At 37.9% G+C, this 20,308-nt stretch overlaps 1 protein-coding gene across 5 annotated transcripts in view; it reads left to right on the top strand.

Moving 5' to 3' along the window:
• shroom3 (shroom family member 3) overlaps nt 1-20,308 on the top strand; it is a 65,130-nt gene that overhangs the window by 29,049 nt on the left and 15,773 nt on the right. For 3 of the 5 annotated variants that reach the window (XM_039657416.2, XM_039657418.2, XM_039657419.2), the window contains 2 exons: nt 7,300-7,398; nt 18,650-18,784. In XM_039657416.2, the coding sequence (XP_039513350.2) occupies nt 7,300-7,398; nt 18,650-18,784 (234 nt within the window). Of the gene's footprint in view, nt 1-4,389; nt 4,409-7,299; nt 7,399-16,171; nt 16,475-18,649; nt 18,785-20,308 lie in introns of those variants that run through there. The other 2 variants (XM_089123974.1, XM_039657417.2) reach the window with 2 other exon arrangements.

The following is a 20,308-nucleotide window of genomic DNA, read 5'->3' on the forward strand; positions in this document are numbered from 1 at the left end:
TTTTTTATTAGTAGCTATAGTAGCTGTTTATTTATAGTGTAGATAACTATGTTTTCAAATGGATTCATGATGTGCTCACTTATCATATAAAAGTTGTACATTTTGAACAAACAAAAAGGTTACGGACTGTTGCTTTAATTAACATATGGCAGTGTTTGGAGCAGCGTAAGGTAGATAATTGATGTTTGTATGACTCATCTGGAATGCACCTGCATCTAGATCCAAAATTCACAAGGTTTATTGTCCATAGACGAGAGAACGCAAAACACTGCATAATGAACAGCACGATACTCCGAAAAGCACAAGTTAATCCTGTCTGGCATGAAGGAATGAGAATTGTTTTTATGATTTTACGTTGTTTTAAGCTGCTGTAAACACAGAGCAAGAGAAAGGCTTAGAGATGGAGCCAATGCAGGATAAAGCGAAGAGATAAAGGAAGAGGTGTTCATCCAGAATGCAGTTTAAGTCAGGTTACCGTGTTTGTTTTTTGGGGTAGTCACTAAAGGTCAGCGTGTTTGGTTGTCACTTAATTTATTAGCAAAGCTTTGTTGAACTTCTGGTGTGGCTTCAAAGTGTAAGGAGCACTTAATCCCCAAAGTGAATATTCCATGTGTTTTTATCATCTCTTATTTTCATCTGTATCCCTTTGTTCTCTTCCTCTGCCAGAGTATTTTGTCTCTTCCTGTTCTCCGCTGATATCGGGTTCCTGGTTTTTTCTTTCATTCGGGGGTTGTGTTCAGTGACCGAGGGCAGGCATGCAGGGGAGATGAACTGAAACGCTGTCTTCCAGCATGCAGCCCAGAAGATGCAAACAAGATGTTCATATTTTCTGATGAAAATTGTGTCATTTGACCATGCGTAAAACTTTTGCATAAACATTTTCAAGCATGAATTTGCACTTAAATTAAGGAGACAATTTCAAATATATATATATATAAAAAAAAGAAATACCTAAGTGACCATACAGTAACACTGGGATAGTTAAATATAATGATATATAAATTTAATTATATTAATAGCAGCATATTATGATCATTGTTAGGGTTAGGTTAATTGCATTACATTTTACTTTGATTATATGATAACTAGTTTAGGTTCGTCAAGAAGACCAACATTTATGCTTGCTTGAGAAAGAAAGATCAGAAAGTTTGAAGTAATTTAAATATTATAAGTAATAGATTGTTATTTTATCATAATAATTATTATTATTATTAATATAAATTGCTGATTAATTCAGATTATTCAATTTCTAGAAATTGAATAATTTATAAATTATAAATTGCTGATTAATCCAGATTATTAAATTTAATGACTAGCTGGCCCTACAGTGATTCTGTCATGGTTTCTGAATAGATTCTGCATTTTTCTTCATAGTTCTTTGGAATAATTTGATTATGAGAACAAATTCATGTTTACACAAACTTTTTGAGAATCCACTGTAAGTATTCAACACTTTTTGTACCGTTTTTGTGAATGAGACCCAATGTGAATGGTTTATGCTGTGCACGGGTTGCCACCACGATGCCAGTTTTGTTTATTGTGTCGCTATTCAGTTGCTAGGCTATTCTGGTTGGCTGTCTCATGTAAAAAGCAAATCAAAAAAACTGTTTTGCATTAACTTTCAGATTATATTGATTGTGCTGATCCGATACTCTGATAGGTCAACTCATCATCTTTGTATTGAAGAGATGATATACAAGAGCTGCACTAATGTCAGATTTCTAGTTGCACATGCAAATACCAGCATTATTAATGTAAACAAATTAAATTTGACTTTTATGTCATTCATTTTTCTTCAAGTGACGTCTGTCAAAACAAATTCTTTCATTACTTTGTTCTTTCTCTCGGCATTTGTTCTCTTAGCTGTTAATAGCATTCCTGCAGCGGGTCAAGCTGGTTTAGCTTTAAACACTTTCACAGGATCCCTAAATTCAGGTGAAGGGTGTGTTCAAGGAGAACGGCATGTTTTAAAGGGAACGTCCCTTTGTTTGTCAGATTTGAAGTATGATGAAAGTGCAACTCATGCTGGTTTATATGCGTAATGTTTTCAAAACATTTTCTATGTTAAAAATGCAATTTTTTGGGGGAAAAAAACATTAAAAACATTAATGAACATATATATATAAAAAAAGAAGAAAGTCAATATCGTGACCCCTTTACGCATAAGGTCTATACTGCTGTAAGTTTCCGGCTGTATAGACCTTATGCGCCAGACAATCAAGTGCGCAGCCATCTTTAGAAAATTGTCTTTGAACTTCCGTGTTCGCTCTGTATATCTCTATGGCATCGCTGTCGATGAGTAATTACCTGGTGAAGTGGATTTTCTTATTTTAAAGTTAACAAAATTTATCATGAGGATTGTAATTTTGTTAGTAGACCAGGAAGATATTAAAATGAGCCGTTCAGTCACAAATACGTAAGATCACAGTGAAAATACAAACCGGAAGACAAAAGACAACGAGCGCAGCGCTGAATACATGAGTTGGGCATGCGTGTTACACCGGCACGCGCATACCCAGTGTTGGTGAATGGTCACGTGATCTGCCTTTTCAGTCGTTTTAATGTGGACGGAGATCAATTCTAATACGCAGAGAAAATGCTGGTGTGGACAGAAATCGTATTCGATTTAATTCTCCGTTTTTAAACGAAAACGCAGTAGTGTGGACGGGGCCTAAGAGGCTCAAAGTGTGCCAAGAAAACATCCCCCACACCATTACACCACCACCACTAGCCTGCACAGTGGTAACAACTACAGGACACTAACAACACGCTAACAGACAGAACCAAGAAGGTAACATTTAATAAAGTCTTAACTTTCAAATTTGTCCAGTCAAAGAAAATTAAACCATAAATAGACCTATTTTGTGGTTATTTAATGTGTTGTGACAGATTGCACTTTTTTCAGTAAGCTAGGCCTATGTGTTTTCAAGGCTTCAAGGTTTTATTGAATGCTACCTCTGACTAAGAATGCATTACTTTGCACTTGAATAGTCTTTTATTTTGTAATTTTAAGAGCAATAAACATATATTGCAATGTTAAGGAATGTGTGTATGTAAATCAACATGTATAAATTGCTATTAGTCAATTAATGGGGAGATAATCGAATCAAAGTTGAATCGGACTGGGAAAATGAATCGTTAGATTAATCGATGCATCCCTAATCATTCCAGCCCTAATCACCAAGCGTTGAAGCAACTGCCATGTGATTGGTTGATTAGATAATTGCATTAATGAGAAATTGAACAGGTGTTCCTAATAATCCTTTAGGTGAGTGTATATACTGTGTGTGTGTATATATATATATATGCACCTGCAGATGTGCAGTATATCTGATGTACAGACTATTCCCATTTTAATTGCTGAAATGTTCAGACATAAATAACCATGTTTACCATGTTTGCAATCTATTCTGCAGATTTCCATGTAGTTCTCTGCAAAAATCAGTGGAGAAAAAGTTTCATCCGAACAACAATACTAAGATGTTTAACGAACCCCCAAAAGGGTTTTTGGCAACGTTTTAGGTACCTCTGATCTTCCAGTCTTATGATAGGCCAGGGTGGGACGAGCGCTGGTGGTCTTCTTCGACCCCCCTCTAAGCGACTGTCCCTGTTCAGTAACCCGCTTGTTCATCTTGTGCTCTGCGAAGAGTTCGGCTGTACTCAGCGTTTATTATTGCGTGGCTGATTGATGTTGTGGTTGGGTGCGTTTCACTCGAGACGCATATAAACAAGAGAAGAGGTCAGATCTGTGAGGAAAGGGTCAAGCATGTGGGTGGCATGGAATATTTATACACACACACACACAGACAACAACAGCCATGTGGAATTTGAACTCCTCCGTGTATTCACTGGTTTGTGAGAGTAATTTTCCTCATTTCTCAACACTCATGAAAAAATTCATGACCCTTACTGTCCAAAAATCAAAAGAGCCCATCCTCAAATGTGACTATGTGTGGTCCCTACATATTTGTTTGATGAATAGAAAGTTCAGAAGAACTTTTATGCATCCCCGAACGGCTTTTGAACGTAGGTGTATCTCTGAGCAGCATTGTGGTTTTTCAGGAAGTTGCATGGTGGTCATGTCTCTATGGTGATCACTAAGGTCCTCCAGGGGGCAGGTATGCAAGGAATGCTGGGGCATTTGAACAGAGGAGTTTAGAGATGCAGACGCTGGGAACTAAATCACGGATTGTTAATGTGTTGATCAGAGATGTTATATCAAGACTCGGCGCTCTAATAAATATCCCTACATTTCACAGGCCACTTGAACTGATTAATAGAGAAATAATTAATGTCTTTTCTGAAACGACTCCGAGCCAATGCATACTTTCAGCAGTCGGGCCAATCACACCCTTTTGAAAAGAGAGGGATAAATCAAGCTTTAAAAACGAAAGAACATTTAAAACAGGTATGTGAATGCTGTTCACTTTTAAAGGGATAGCATTCTCTCATGCTCATGTTGATGCAAATTTTATCTATAGCAGAATGTCAAAGCTGCTCTATTCACACAATCAATCATATTACATTTCTCTTTTTTTTTTTTTCATGTCCAGTGCTAGAAAGAAAGAAAGTCATACTGATTTTAAGGTGGTTCATACTGGTTTTGGTTTTGAGTGAGAATTTCTGCTTTTTGTTTTTAGACTGAAATGTCTCTATAATTGAACGTTTATGTTGGGTTTGTTTGGAGCATATTTGTGTTGTCTTTTATTAGCTGTGTGTTAAACCTTTCAAAAAGCCTTTAAAAAGGGAGTGATGACACAGTCTCTAACTATAGGAATGCTGTGTCAACATTACGTGTGTTTCTCTCGCACTATTCCTCAGTGAGATGGGAGGAGAGCTGCTGTTTTGCTGTCTAAGCTCTTGTAGTTGCAGCGTATGAAATGGTCTTAAAGCACTTACCACACAAAATGCTTTGCAATATTTTTTTTTTACAATAAATAAGCATTCAGTTTATAAAAAAAAGAAAATAAAGATATGTTTTGTTCTGTTTAGAAAGATATTAATACTTGTTTTCAGCAAGGATGCATTAAACTGATCAAATGCAACAGTGAAACATTTATAATGTTACAAAATATTTTTATTTCTAATAAATGCTGTTCTTTTTTTTCTGAACCTATTTTTATTATTATTTACAGGGCAAGGTTTTCATAAAGTGAAAATAAATAAGTAAATAAACACCCTCCCATCCTAACACGAGACCCATAAAATAACATTCATAACCATTTAAAATATATAATAATAATTATTATTAATTAATTAATTAATTAATTATTAATAAAAAGGAATCCAATGCTGTTCTTTTGAAATTTCTGTTAATCAAAGAATCCTGGAATTGTTTTATTATTTTCCACAAAAATAAGCAGCATAACTGTTTTCAACAATAGCTATGTTTCCATTTAAAGTTGTGAATTTAACTTGTGTGCAAAATTGGAATATCGCTTAATACATTTGTGAATAAAGAAGGTTTTCCATTCCATGTGTTCAAAAGAACAAAATCATCACTTCCTGGAAAATCGGCCCAAAATATCTAATAAAAATGGAAGTTGCTGCAATTGGGGAAGAAACTATAAATCTGTTTCCTTACATCATCATAAATGACTTGTGTCTCAGAGCATGCAGACAAAACGCAATAAAAGCTATCATGTTATTTTCTTGTGTTCGGAGGCGGATGCCTGGTGTGTAAGAATGGAGGAAATTAAACCAAATCATTTTGATGACAAACTTTAGCTCAGGCATTTCAAAATGACTATACATTTGAGATGCCGTGCGATGCGATTGGTCCACTGTAGGCCTACAGGAAAGAAAAATGCGATATGCAATAACTCTAATTAAATAATCCGATATCCGATACGATAATGCTTAAAGTGTGTAAAATAAACTTAAATTATATTTATATATAACCTACAATGTTTCATATTGTTTATGTCAGAAGAAAGCATCGCTACACCTTCTGAAAGTTAACAGCAGTGTTTTACTGTAGATTAATACATGTTATTTTAACATCGGTGTTAAAACCACTGGGTTTATGGTTTCAGGTAGGCCTACATTATGGTTTAGGTAACAACAGAAACTGAACAATAAAAAGTAAAAATAAAACGCTGCTTAGTCTTCACTGTATGGATTCAATAATTATTAAAGCTACAAAAGTTATTCAGTCGAGAGCAGGGAGTGATTTTCTCTCTTGTTCATGTTGCGATATGCATATTTTGATGTATTGCGCAGCCCTAGTCCCCTGGATAGTTCAGTCGTCACATCCTCTGTTAAGTCACAGGAGTTTTTTGTTGTGCATCGAGGAATTTATTCGATAAATGTGTTTCATAAAGCAATGTGCAGGTCTTCTTATCGCATAAAAGCGCATACGTTTTTTTTTTTATGTGCATGTTTAGATTTTATGCGCATCTTGGCCTTTCCATCTATTCAATTTTTTTTTTTATGATATCTCAAAAGGTGGATAAAAATAGATGGATGGAAACATAGCTAGTGATAATAATAACAATAAGAAGGAAGATGAAATCCATCTATTTACCTATCTATTTATCTATTATGATAAATATAAATGCGTTTATATGTATATGAAATAAAACTAATATGAGATGTGTATAATACTTTTACTTCAGAGCAGTGTGCAGTAGACTTGGCTTCACTATATACTGTCCTTCAGGGTAATAGAAACTCTCTGTGTATGACGTCCATGTGAGCATGTGGTGAATGGACCGGCCGGTGCCTCCTTTGTCAAATACAGCCACTACAACAGAGCTTCTGAACTGAGTCAATCCCAAACATGCACACACAATACACTCACGTGAACTTTTAAATGAGTTCTTTGACTCTCTGACCAACATTGATTCTCCAAATTCCAAAAATATATAATCTAAAGACAAACAGACACGCATCATCTGCAAAGTAACCAATGAGATTATACTGTCTAGACTAGGGATGTACAAAATTACATATTTTCACATTCAACTAGTCAAGCCCTGTTTAGTCATGTCCATCGCATGCATTTCTTGGGGAGCATTCATATACCATGCAGGCGTATTGAGATTTTTTTTTACCGTTTTTTAACTTAATGAGCTCATGGTTGTGATGTCATAATCATGATAATTTTTGACAAAATTTGAACAAGTTTAAAGATGTTCTGGCTGAACTGAGCAGGAAGTTTTGATTAGTTACGGACATTTTATCATGTTTTGTTTTATTTTGAAAAAAAGCTGTTCTGTTTTCCACGATACGATCACTTTAATTGCTTGCGATTTTATTGAGTAAATTTCTAACCTAAACTTCTGTTTGTGTTTGTAGAGAGTGTTGTCCAGGTCCCTGCTGTTCTGAACGCCGTCCTCTAAGTCCTTCCAGAGATGGCAGATGCAGCGGAGGAGTGAAACTACGCATCAAAAACAGGTGTGAAGTTAAATATCTTTGTATTTGGTGATGCCTTACTGCATCTGCACTTTATCACTGTGGACTCCAGTGATAAAGACTACAGACCTGACTCGGACTCCAGTGATAAGACTTCAGACCTGACTCGGACTCCAGTGATAAAGACTTCAGACTTGAATCGGACTCCAGTGATAAGACTTCAGACCTGACTCGGACTCCAGTGATAAAGACTACAGACCTGACTTGGACTCCAGTGATAAGACTTCAGACCTGACTCGGACTCCAGTGATAAGACTTCAGACTTGACTCGGACTCCAGTGATAAGACTTCAGACCTGACTCGGACTCCAGTGATAAAGACTTCAGACTTGACTCGGACTCCAGTGATAAAGACTTCAGACTTGACTCGGACTCCAGTGATAAGACTTCAGACCAGACTCGGACTCCAGGGATAAGACTTCAGACCTGACTCGGACTCCAGTGATAAAGACTACAGACTTGACTCGGACTCCAGTGATAAAGACTTCAGACTTGACTCGGACTCCAGTGATAAGACTTCAGACTTGACTCGGACTCCAGTGATAAAGACTTCAGACTTGACTCGGACTCCAGTGATAAAGACTTCAGACCTGACTCGGACTCCAGTGATAAAGACTTCAGACTTGAATCAGACTCCAGTGATAAAGACTTCAGATTTGACTCGGACTCCAGTGATAAAGACTACAGACTTGACTCGGACTCCAGTGATAAAGACTACAGACTTGACTCGGACTCCAGTGATAAAGACTACAGACTTGACTCGGACTCCAGTGATAAAGACTACAGACTTGAATCGGACTCCAGTGATAAAGACTTCAGACTTGAATCGGACTCCAGTGATAAAGACTACAGACTTGACTCGGACTCAAGTGATAAAGACTTCAGACTTGAATCGGACTCCAGTGATAAAGACTTTGGACCTGACTCGGACTCCAGTGATAAAGACTTCAGGCTTGAATCAGACTCCAGTGATAAAGACTTCAGACTTGACTCGGACTCAAGTGATAAAGACTTCAGACTTGAATCGGACTCCAGTGATAAAGACTTCAGACTTGACTTGGACTCCAGTGATAAAGACTTCAGATTTGACTCGGACTCCAGTGATAAAGACTTCAGACCTGACTCGGACTCCAGTGATAAAGACTACAGACTTGACTTGGACTCAAGTGATAAAGACTTCAGACTTGAATCGGACTGCAGTGATAAAGACTTCAGACTTGAATCGGACTCCAGTGATAAAGACTTCAGATTTGACTCGGACTCCAGTGATAAAGACTTCAGACCTGACTCGGACTCCAGTGATAAAGACTACAGACTTGACTCGGACTCCAGTGATAAAGACTACAGACTTGACTCGGACTCCAGTGATAAAGACTTCAGACTTGACTCGGACTCCAGTGATAAAGACTACAGACTTGACTCGGACTCCAGTGATAAAGACTTCAGACTTGACTCGGACTCCAGTGATAAAGACTTCAGACTTGACTCGGACTCCAGTGATAAAGACTTCAGACTTGACTTGGACTCCAGTGATAAAGACTACAGACTTGACTTGGACTCCAGTGATAAAGACTTCAGACTTGAATCGGACTCTAGTGAAAAAGTCTTCAGACTTGACTCGGACTTCAGTGATAAAGACTTCAGACTTGACTCGGACTCCAGTGATAAGACTTCAGACTTGACTCGGACTCCAGTGATAAAGACTACAGACCTGACTTGGACTCCAGTGATAAGACTTCAGACTTGACTCGGACTCCAGTGATAAAGACTACAGACTTGACTCGGACTCCAGTGATAAGACTTCAGACCTGACTCGGACTCCAGTGATAAAGACTTTAGACTTGACTCGGACTCCAGTGATAAAGACTTCAGACTTGACTCGGACTCCAGTGATAAGACTTCAGACCAGACTCGGACTCCAGTGATAAGACTTCAGACCTGACTCAGACTCCAGTGATAAAGACTACAGACTTGACTCGGACTCCAGTGATAAAGACTTCAGACTTGACTCGGACTCCAGTGATAAAGACTTCAGACCTGACTCGGACTCCAGTGATAAAGACTACAGACTTGACTCGGACTCCAGTGATAAAGACTTCAGACCTGACTCGGACTCCAGTGATAAAGACTTCAGGCTTGAATCAGACTCCAGTGATAAAGACTTCAGATTTGACTCGGACTCCAGTGATAAAGACTTCAGACTTGACTCGGACTCCAGTGATAAAGACTACAGACTTGACTCGGACTCAAGTGATAAAGACTTCAGACTTGAATCGGACTCCAGTGATAAAGACTTCAGACCTGACTCGGACTCCAGTGATAAAGACTTCAGGCTTGAATCAGACTCCAGTGATAAAGACTTCAGACTTGACTCGGACTCAAGTGATAAAGACTTCAGACTTGAATCGGACTCCAGTGATAAAGACTTCAGACTTGACTTGGACTCCAGTGATAAAGACTTCAGATTTGACTCGGACTCCAGTGATAAAGACTTCAGACCTGACTCGGACTCCAGTGATAAAGACTACAGACTTGACTTGGACTCAAGTGATAAAGACTTCAGACTTGAATCGGACTCCAGTGATAAAGACTTCAGACTTGAATCGGACTCCAGTGATAAAGACTTCAGATTTGACTCGGACTCCAGTGATAAAGACTTCAGACCTGACTCGGACTCCAGTGATAAAGACTACAGACTTGACTCGGACTCCAGTGATAAAGACTACAGACTTGACTCGGACTCCAGTGATAAAGACTTCAGACTTGACTCGGACTCCAGTGATAAAGACTACAGACTTGACTCGGACTCCAGTGATAAAGACTTCAGACCTGACTCGGACTCCAGTGATAAAGACTTCAGACTTGACTCGGACTCCAGTGATAAAGACTTCAGACTTGACTTGGACTCCAGTGATAAAGACTACAGACTTGACTTGGACTCCAGTGATAAAGACTTCAGACTTGAATCGGACTCTAGTGATAAAGTCTTCAGACTTGACTCGGACTCCAGTGATAAAGACTTCAGACTTGACTCGGACTCCAGTGATAAAGTCTTCAGACTTGAATCGGACTCCAGTGATAAAGACTTCAAACTTGGCTTGGACTCCAGTGATATGGACTTCAGACTTGACTCGGACTCCAGTGATAAAGACTACAGACTTGAATCAGACTCCAGTGATAAAGACTTCAAACTTGGCTTGGACTCCAGTGATAAGGACTTCAGACTTGACTCGGACTCCAGTGATAAAGACTACAGACTTGAATCAGACTCCAGTGATAAAGACTTCAGACTTGACTCGGATTCCAGTGATAAAGTATTCAGACTTGAATCGGACTCCAGTGATAAAGACTTCAAACTTGGCTTGGACTCCAGCGATAAAGACTACAGACTTAAATCAGACTCCAGTGATAAAGACTTCAGACTTGAATCAGACTCCAGTGATAAAGACTTCAGACTTGACTCGGACTCCAGTGATAAAGACTTCAGACTTGAATCAGACTCTAGTGATAAAGTCTTCAGACTTGAATCAGACTCTAGTAATAAAGACTTCAGACTTGACTCGGACTGCACTGATAAAGACTTCAGACTTGAATCAGACTCTAGTGATAAAGTCTTCAGACTTGAATCGGACTCCAGTGATAAAGACTTCAAACTTGACTTGGACTCCAGTGATAAGGATTTGTGAACATCTCTGGGAAACGGAACCTCACATCTATTTTGAATCTATGGGAAACAGGAAACAAACGTGTCTCTTACAGGAAAAGGAAGCGCTGAAGTGGATTTGGGTTTATGTTTTCCTTGACGGTCTCGTTAGGGGTGACTGTCATTGCATCCCGTCTCCATTTACTCTAAATCCAGTGTTACTGAGTTGTTTACAGGCTTTTAAGCGGATAAGTTTACAGGCTCAAAAGGAATCCTTTTTTCTAGTTTTTCTCTGCTTCTTTTCCACTCTTTCTATGTGTATATAAAACTGGAGTAGTGTATACAGATACTATAAATAGCGAAACGATCTGATCAGAAATCTGACTTTCATCCGAATAAGGCTGTAATGGAGATGTCACATGATGCTGATGTGGACAATCTAAAAGATGGTTAAACGTATATTAAAAAAGGGACCCAAGTCATATGGTAGCAATTTTGCAAATTATCATTCAAAGTGAGTGATTCACATTATTTTCAGAAGTACTCTTCCATTTCTACAAAAAAAATTTTAATCAAAACTATTATTGAGCAAGGATTCATTAAACTGATCAAAAGTGACTGTAAAGACATTTATAATGTAACAAAAAAATATTTTTAAAGAAATTATGTTCTTTTGAACTTTCTATTCACCAAAGTATCCTAATAAAGTATCCTATAAAGGGCTCAACATTAACACTTGTCTTTTTTGAAAGGATAAGTAAAAGAGAATTTTACTTGCCTGACCGGACAAGTAGCCTGAGTAGAAGATCAATAACAACAAAAAATAACTAGGGTATGACTAAGATGAAAGAATGATTCTGATTTCATTATATTTATTGTAAGTTGCAATCAATAGTGGATAATAAATGTATTACTGACAGTAACAAGGTTGCGCTGTTGAGGCAAGTGCAGCCTCTCGGGGAGAAATCTAAACAAATGACTGCAGCGCATACAAAAGAAACTCAGTTAACAACATGCAGTCTATAAAAATTCAAAATGTGGAGTTTTTATATTTGTAACATATGTTAAGCAACCTCACACAACAAGTGCTGTTTCCTGAGTATCATCACAATTGAAAATGTTACATTGATTTCCTACAATAGATCAGTAAACAGTTAAAATTAAAGGGATACTTCACCTCTGGAAAGATGAATGTGTATTTAAAATGGGTCATTTATGTAGAAGAAATGTGAAATTATGAGCTTTCTAGACTAAGAAAAGCCAGAAAATGTACTTTTGGCTTATGTGGATGAAAGACAACAACTCCCATAATGCAATTTGCTTCGCTGCACTAGGAGGCCACGCCTACCAGTAACAGAGTGCAGTAGTTAAACAACAAGTCTAGGATGTGAGTCTCTGTGATGAGTCTGCCCAAAAATGTGTTTCAAGATCGCCCAAAATGTCCAGGATTTGGCTTTTGCGTTCTACAGTCGCCATTTATCATGTTAACTGTGGCGAGCAGGACGAGTGAGGGCGGCGGGAGAACGGCGCAAGGCCAGTGGCGTGATTACCTACCTACTACTGACTGTAGTCTTTAGCCTCTAGCCAAAAAAATCCTCCGATGAAGCAAAATGGTGATTTTTGCGTCATCTGAGGATATTTTCCAGACAAAAAATACATAAATCTCTCGTCTCAGGGGGATATGAGGGTGGAAAGCATGGTAATTTGAAAATACTACAGGTTTTTTACTAATATAAAGCTTAATGCTAAATCCTGAATTATCCCTTTAAGTAATTTACATTTTAGATGCAATATTGGCTGTTTTTTTTTTTCCTAAAAAAATAGTTCCAAGCAAAGATCACAGCAGAACCATTCCTCATCTCACAGGAAAAGTTCACCGTGTTTTCATTACTGAATGATTTAGCATTACTGAATGAATCAGTTGAGTCAAAGATTCTATGACCCATTCATAAACATATGTCTCATTCTTGAATGAATCAGGCGTTGAATGAATTATCAATGACTCAATCATTAAGGCAGTCCCTTTAAAGGTGCAGATATTAATATATTATATCAAAGCTGATTGAAAACTGATGAGAATATTGCTTCCGGTTAAATTATGTTTATAAAACAAAAAAAGAAAAGAAAAAAATCTACTCAAACAAGTGAATGACAAGCACATGAATAGGCTTAATGTCGAGCCCTATATACACTGTGTATACATATAATAATGTCTTTTTAAAATTTATTCAAACTGTTTTTTATTGTAAAAATATTTCACAATATTACTGTTTTTACTTTATTTTTGATCAAATAAATTACAAGATTGATCAGATGAGATAAACAACCATTTAAAATTTTGGGGTCAGAAAGACTTTTTTTTTGTAAATGCTTTGATTATAAAGTATAACATATAATGTCCTGTAATTTCAAATACATAAATACATTTATTTTGCTTCAAGTAGATTTCTCTAGTCCGACAGATGGCGTGCTGATCACACCAGAGACACAAAGACAGATAACGTGTACAATATTCCCCATCATTCCCATCCCTGTCATGTAAACAAATACTAAATATGTTTTAATTGTGTCTGTTTAGTTGCCAAGTTCATCTTCAACCTACCTTGTTTAAGTCTTTGCTTTGGATGGACCACTTACCTTCGGGCTCTGAATATCAGAGACATTGTAATGCTACACAAGACAAGCATTATACGTTTAGATGGTCCTTCTCTGCAGTTATTGGAGTTTCCATTGGTAATTTGATGGATTTGAGGAATTTGTTATGTAAAAGACAATGAATATACAAAGATTAGTCCAAGAAAATGGTGTTAGACCCGCCCAACACTTTAGAGCAGTTATCTACATATGTGTATGTGTTATCTTACACATGCATTGAGATATTCATGGAATGTTTACAGGAAGTGAGTCTGAAGTATCTTGGGGCAACGATTAAAATCTCTGCATCTTAAATTTTACTCGCTTGGATTTCTCCATAATGCTGTAATTGGTTCTTAGAAGAGTCTTCTTTTTGGACGTTAATAATTTCTAGTTCACTTGCAGTTCATCTGTCATGTGTGTTTTTCATCCATGTTCCTGGATTGTGAACATTCCAATGTTATTCGCACACTCAGAGGTAGGATTTCCCATAATCCCACAGTGACACGCATTAATAACATAACCCATCTCCCCCCTGGATGTCTTCATTCCGATGAACCGTGTTCATTTAAAGAACTTACTACACCCGGTATGAAGGTTCTTCATAGTAATGGTAACTCCTGTGGGGTCTGAGCGTGATCCTCTCTTTATTCTCTCCATCTTGATGGAGGATATAAGAAAACAGTTACTTCACTTATGTCTTGAGATGGCATCCAAATGTAAAGGCCAAACAAAGTTTGTTTAGAGTTTATCAGAAAGATCAGAAATTTGAATATGAATATACAAGGTCCAAGATGCCCAAGCAAATGGAACACTAATCACCATCATGGTGACTTTTAGTGCTGGAAAACAATTACAGTACTAAACAATATCATTTCTTACAGTGGCATGGTTAAAGACAACTTTATAATGTGAATTCACAAGAAAACAAGAGAAGTAAATAACTGTGATGTCAGCATCATTCTACTGTTGATAGTTTGTTGTAATTTGTAAGAAAATTACCCAGCATGCATTAATTTCACTGTAAATTTCTGACTACAGTAATTTATTGTAAAAAAAAAAAAAGTACAGTGTATGTTGCAAACAATATGTTCAGAACTGTTCAGAAGTTTGGGCTCAGTAAGTAAAAGTAATTATTACTCAGCAAGGATGCATTAAATTGATCAAAAGTGCCAACGACATTTCAAATGTAAAATTAAATGCTGTTCTTTTGAACTTTCTATTCATTAAAGAATCCTGAAAAAATGCATCACAGTTTCCACAAAACTATTTAGCAGCGCAACTGTTTTCAACATTGATAATAACCAGATATTTATTGAGCATCAAATCAGCATATTCAAATGTTTTCTGAAGGATCATGTGACACTGGAGTAATGATGCTGAAAATTCAGGGTTGATCAATGATCACAGGAATACATTTATATTAAAAATGTATTAAATAGAAAACAATTTGGGATGCAGCCTGTGACCTGCTCATCACTAACTATATCCATTTCCATCACACATAGAGGGTCTATGATTGCAACAATCTGAGCCACACCAGAAAGACAGTATTTAGCATCCATCTCCATTCTTCTCTCAAACCCCGCCGTTCAAACACCCCCATCCCAGTCTAATCCAACTCTCCCATTTCAGTTTCCTCAGATCAAACAGATTAGTGTAGTTGACAGGCCGTGTTCCCAAGGATCAGATAAGGTTTCTGCAGCGGGACACACCCTTTGCAGACTGACCCAGCCGGGCAGGCGACGAGAAGGCTCGAGAGAGACGGTTTGTTTTTTGTTTTCCTGGGTCAGACCCTTTGGATTCTCTAAGTGTCAGGTTACTGTGAGAGTGTGGCGAGAAGGGACTCCCCCGGGAATGATGGCATGCCACGGAAATCCGCAGTTATTGTACTCGGGTGTCATTACTCTGTGATGTATTTGTGAAAGAAACCTCAGGTTCTTCTGATGTGCACGCAAGCGAAAACTGAGCAATATGTCAACACAGTGCTCATGTCCAGTGGCCTTATTTTTTGGACAGGTGAAGACACCTGTGCTATTACACCTGCACATATTCATCGTTGGCCCGGAGATGGCTGTCACCAGCACATGAAAGCAGCCCTGCGACACACCCGATCTGGCCTTCCTGTTCCCATAATGCCCTCTGGGCACTGATGGGCTTGTTGACTTGCCTGGGATCACGTGGATGATCATGATGACGAAGAGGGAGAAAAAGAAAGGAAGAGAGGAAGAAGCACACAAAGAGCCGTCTTTGTTTGATGTTGTGAACGCATGCTATCATATGTTCACATTTGCTCCCAGCTGTCTGCGTGTTGCGTTATATTACTATTTTCGGACTTTCTTCTATCCAACTCCAACACTTGCAAATATCCAATCTCGTGAAGGAAGCTTTTTCCTCCCATTTGTCCTCCTTGTATCTTCGTTTTTGAAATATGTTTGTCCCGAGCGTCCAGTGCTGCCGAGGGCAGGATGTTTATTCTAGCTCTTATCGTGTCATTTTAATGACGCTTAATTATGTGTTTTAATGATCTTTGCGTCGTCAAGCTGCGCCCCACTAACCCTTCCAAACCCTGCCAACCGCCGCTTGGTTTAATCTCAGTTTATCGGGAGACTGCGAAGGACGCCATGGAGCTGCTCGGGGCCTTTTACCGCAAAAAGCTGCGGAGAAAGCAGAAATCAAATCTTGGGCGATCAGACGGGGCGCTGTGTAAGACACCGTCCGAGACCAGCGTCAACGGCCTGGCCACTGGACTCATCTCCAAAGTGCTGAGACTTACTGCAAGGTAATTGCTAAGTGTTCAGTAAGGGAGGATAGCAAGGGAATAACAGGTTGTGGATTGCAGGGCAGGTAATGATTTAAGGACAGACTCCTACTGGCCTTTGACATGGTTTAAGGTTACTTGCTTTATAAACCTGCCGAGAAAAAGGGATATTTTTATATAATGAAATCCTGTCATGATAACCCCAAAAATGTATGATTTTCTTTGTTCTGTGAGCATGAAAAGAAGGTATTTTGGAAAATTTCTGTATTTTTTGTCAATATATATTTTTGACTTTCATTATATGGACAAAAAATGATGGATTATTTGTATTATTATTATTATTATAGATGTATTATTTAGGTTTAATTTATTTTAGTTTTTGTTATTTTTTTATTTCCAATTAGTAGGTTTAGTGCTTCTACTTAAACGTATTTCAGTTAGCTGCCAAGACAGTGTTTCTAGTTTTTGTTTAATTAGGTTTTTCATCTAAAATGTATCTCATTTTCAATTAACACATTTTTTGGGGGCAGTTTTAGTTTTTAGTTAATGATGATAACCTGTTATTATAATTGCAATATATATGAATAAGTTCCAGTCGAGCAGGTAATACACGGCAGGAATCCACAATCTGTATATGATTGATTATTACTCATCACACAACAACTATTTAAAAAATGCAAAATCATTATCCTCCCTAGATGAAACGACTGCGTTCCTGTGAATCTAAATAAGTACTTCTTGATCAGCGTTTCCTGTTTACCCCTTTCAGATTTACCCGCGGTGGGTTCGGACAATCATAAGGGGGTCGAAGGGTTTTCTGTTGTCTCAGTTCTTTTACTTTGCTCAACATCGATTTCAAAAGTTTTACTTGTGGAAGTCATTAACACGGATCTTGTCCAAATCTAGACTGGTCAAAAGGAATGGCCCTTTGGAAGAGGGTGTGTTAAAGCAGCCAGAAAGTTACATCCATAGCAACATATCATAAAAGCCAGATGTTTTGCAGATGCAATGTCTGATCTGTCTCCATAGAGCAGGGTCAAAGTTCAAGGGAGTGGGGTTGTTAAGGAAACAAGTCTATGTGGAGGCTAAAAAAACTTCATTGTCCTGAGAAATGTGATCAGTCTGAATCATCTAGGTGCAGCTTTGTGGAGGAATTTGCAGCTCCTCAAACAATGACCTACTGTCTCTTTTAATTTGACAGTGATCTATTATAATAGTAATCTAGTTTAATAGTGATAGTAAAAATAATATAATTATAATATATTTATAATCATAGTCATATCAATAAAAAATGCACCACAATCTGGTGCAACACTCAAGTCCTAAAAATGTATTGCTTCAGGTCAAACCTAAAGTTCTAGAACTGAGCAATTCTAGAAAATCTCTAAAAGAGGTATGTGCTGCATTTGCCCAGTCAGCTGACTTAACATGATCTTTAGTCTCGTACAGGCCTTGCCTTTCTGGCTAGTGATCTCACACCATCATTTAAGACCTTAGTAGGTCACTTCAGTCAGCAGACTGGTTGGGCACACACTGGCATTGTATGTGTGTGTGTGTGTGTTCAAATGTCTGGAGCAGCAGTAGGCACAGACAGTCTGCTGATCGTTATATGAAAAACATTCATTATGCTCCACGCTGTTTGAAACCAAAAATGTTTTTGTTTTAAACAATGCCGGCATTCTTGCCATGTTTCGACAACATACTTCAGCACCCTGTGCCAAAACCAGAAATAGAAATCTACTTCCAACTTCCCAGTTTTATTTCTCATTCTTAGGAATAAATGTTTATTATACATAAATATTTGTAACATAAAATAAGAAATTAAATTCTTAGTCCAAATATCAGATAAATGGTTCAATTTGTCAGTGGCTAGATTAGGAAGTATCTATTTAGACAGTGAGATTCTGGTTATAATGCAGTGCCACATTCTTCAGGGATGTTTTGATCCTTTATCCTCGGTGGCCTTGACTACACCAGACAATACATGCTTTATGCTTACATTAAACTACTTTGACTTTTCACTGAACTATTCCATTCCGACTTTTGTTTTTGTGCTTTATTTTATTTATTTTTAATTCGAATCGTTTTTGTTATATCATGCTGTGTTTACACTTTTGTTTACTTTATGTATTTGAGTTGCATTCTGCAAAAAAAAAGGCATGGCTTTTTACATTTCTTTGAATGTCTTTTTCCCAGACGGAGTGAGCCTGGATCTCGACCTCATTCCTGGCATTCTACAAAGCTGGGCGAGGGCCCTCAGGACCCAGAAAGCATGATGCAAGTCACCCAGGGTGGTGTGGGACCCCCCTGGCACCAGAACTACCACTCCAGGTCAGTGCAGCTCGCACACAAACACACCTGCAGTCTAGTGCTTCCAACCTTTTCTGTTTAAGAATGAAGAAAATAACAGCAGGGCAACGTACTTTCAAGCCCTAATTGTTTTTCTTCATCGGTTGTTTCTCTGTTTCACAAGTATAGCATGTCAGAGATAAAGTAGTGAAGATGACATTTTTAACAGTTCCCAGCTATGCAACTGAAGGATCTGGTAACACAGCTTAGCAATAATCCACAATGAAGTTATTTATTCAAAGAGAGAGGATAATGTGTGTGCTTAGTTTGGGTTGCAGCACCTGATTTGGCTTCATGAGGTATTTCCTGAAAGTTGCAACCTCTTGATACATGTTATCTAGCATGCCACACACACATATACACTTAAATATTTTAATCACCTTCAATTTTACTTCTTTACAATTACTAGCACTTGAGGGTGTTAATTAAGTGGCCTATGGATGCATATACATATATCAACAGCTTAAAAAGTCCATAAGCATGACCGTTAGTATCTGTAAATGTTGATTATTTTGGTCAGACATGGCTCTTTTGTCTTTCTGTTGGTGGTTTCTTGTTTTGTACGATCATAGCATAAGCAGAGGACATATTTTAGGTAGTTGCCTAAACATTCAAAAACCTTTTGTGCTTGTTATATGGGTCATTATCACTGTATTTAGACCAGAATGTTCAAGGGCCATCAGTGATGACACTGAAAGAAAAACATTTTGAGTGTTCAAAGAGGACCAGAAAGCAAAGCAGTGACGCACAATCTAATAAAAAAAATTCTTTGGGAGGACGATCCCTCAACAACCCTCCAAAGGTTCCCATGGTGATGGTCACCGAGGGCTACACCAATAGCATTCCACATTCTGAGACCTGGTGTCATTGTTTGATGGACTGACCTGTGATTGGTTGATCTAGTTCTTAGAGGGGTGACTGCAGTCCTGTTGACAATGGGTCCGTGACATCATGTAATTATGCCAGCAGAAATACCAGCAGTCTAATGCCAGCTTTCAGAGTCCGGCAATCACATACCCATACAAGGGCACATACCCAGGGCATCACTGTCTCACACACATACCGCCGTGATTCCAACCTTTACGTAGCAGATTCCCACAGTGGATAAGTTTGATAACGGATCTAACAGTGCGTGTTTTTCACATTATTCTCACATTATCATCAGGGATGAGTGAAGTCATGTTTGAACTCTTACTGATTTCTGATTACTATTACTGTGTTTGAGTAAATTTAATCTCAATGCAAATTCATGACAACTGGATTTCATGGTTTAATCAACACTTGATATGTTGTAAACAGTCCAGACATCAAATGCATTTTGATAGTTATTCTTATCAGAGACAATCTTTATACTTTCTGGTAAATAGAGTCACAAGCATAGCAAACACAAATTGTGACTATGAGCTCATTCTTATTTTATAAAGATCAGTGAATCAATGTCTTTGATGTCTATCCAAGTTTGTAACTGCTCGGATCGACAACCACAATAGTATCTCAATCTGCCGA

This window comes from Pimephales promelas, chromosome 19, assembly GCF_988280905.1.
Source record: "Pimephales promelas chromosome 19, fPimPro1.hap1.1, whole genome shotgun sequence".
In the NCBI taxonomy this organism is placed as follows: domain Eukaryota; kingdom Metazoa; phylum Chordata; class Actinopteri; order Cypriniformes; family Leuciscidae; genus Pimephales; species Pimephales promelas.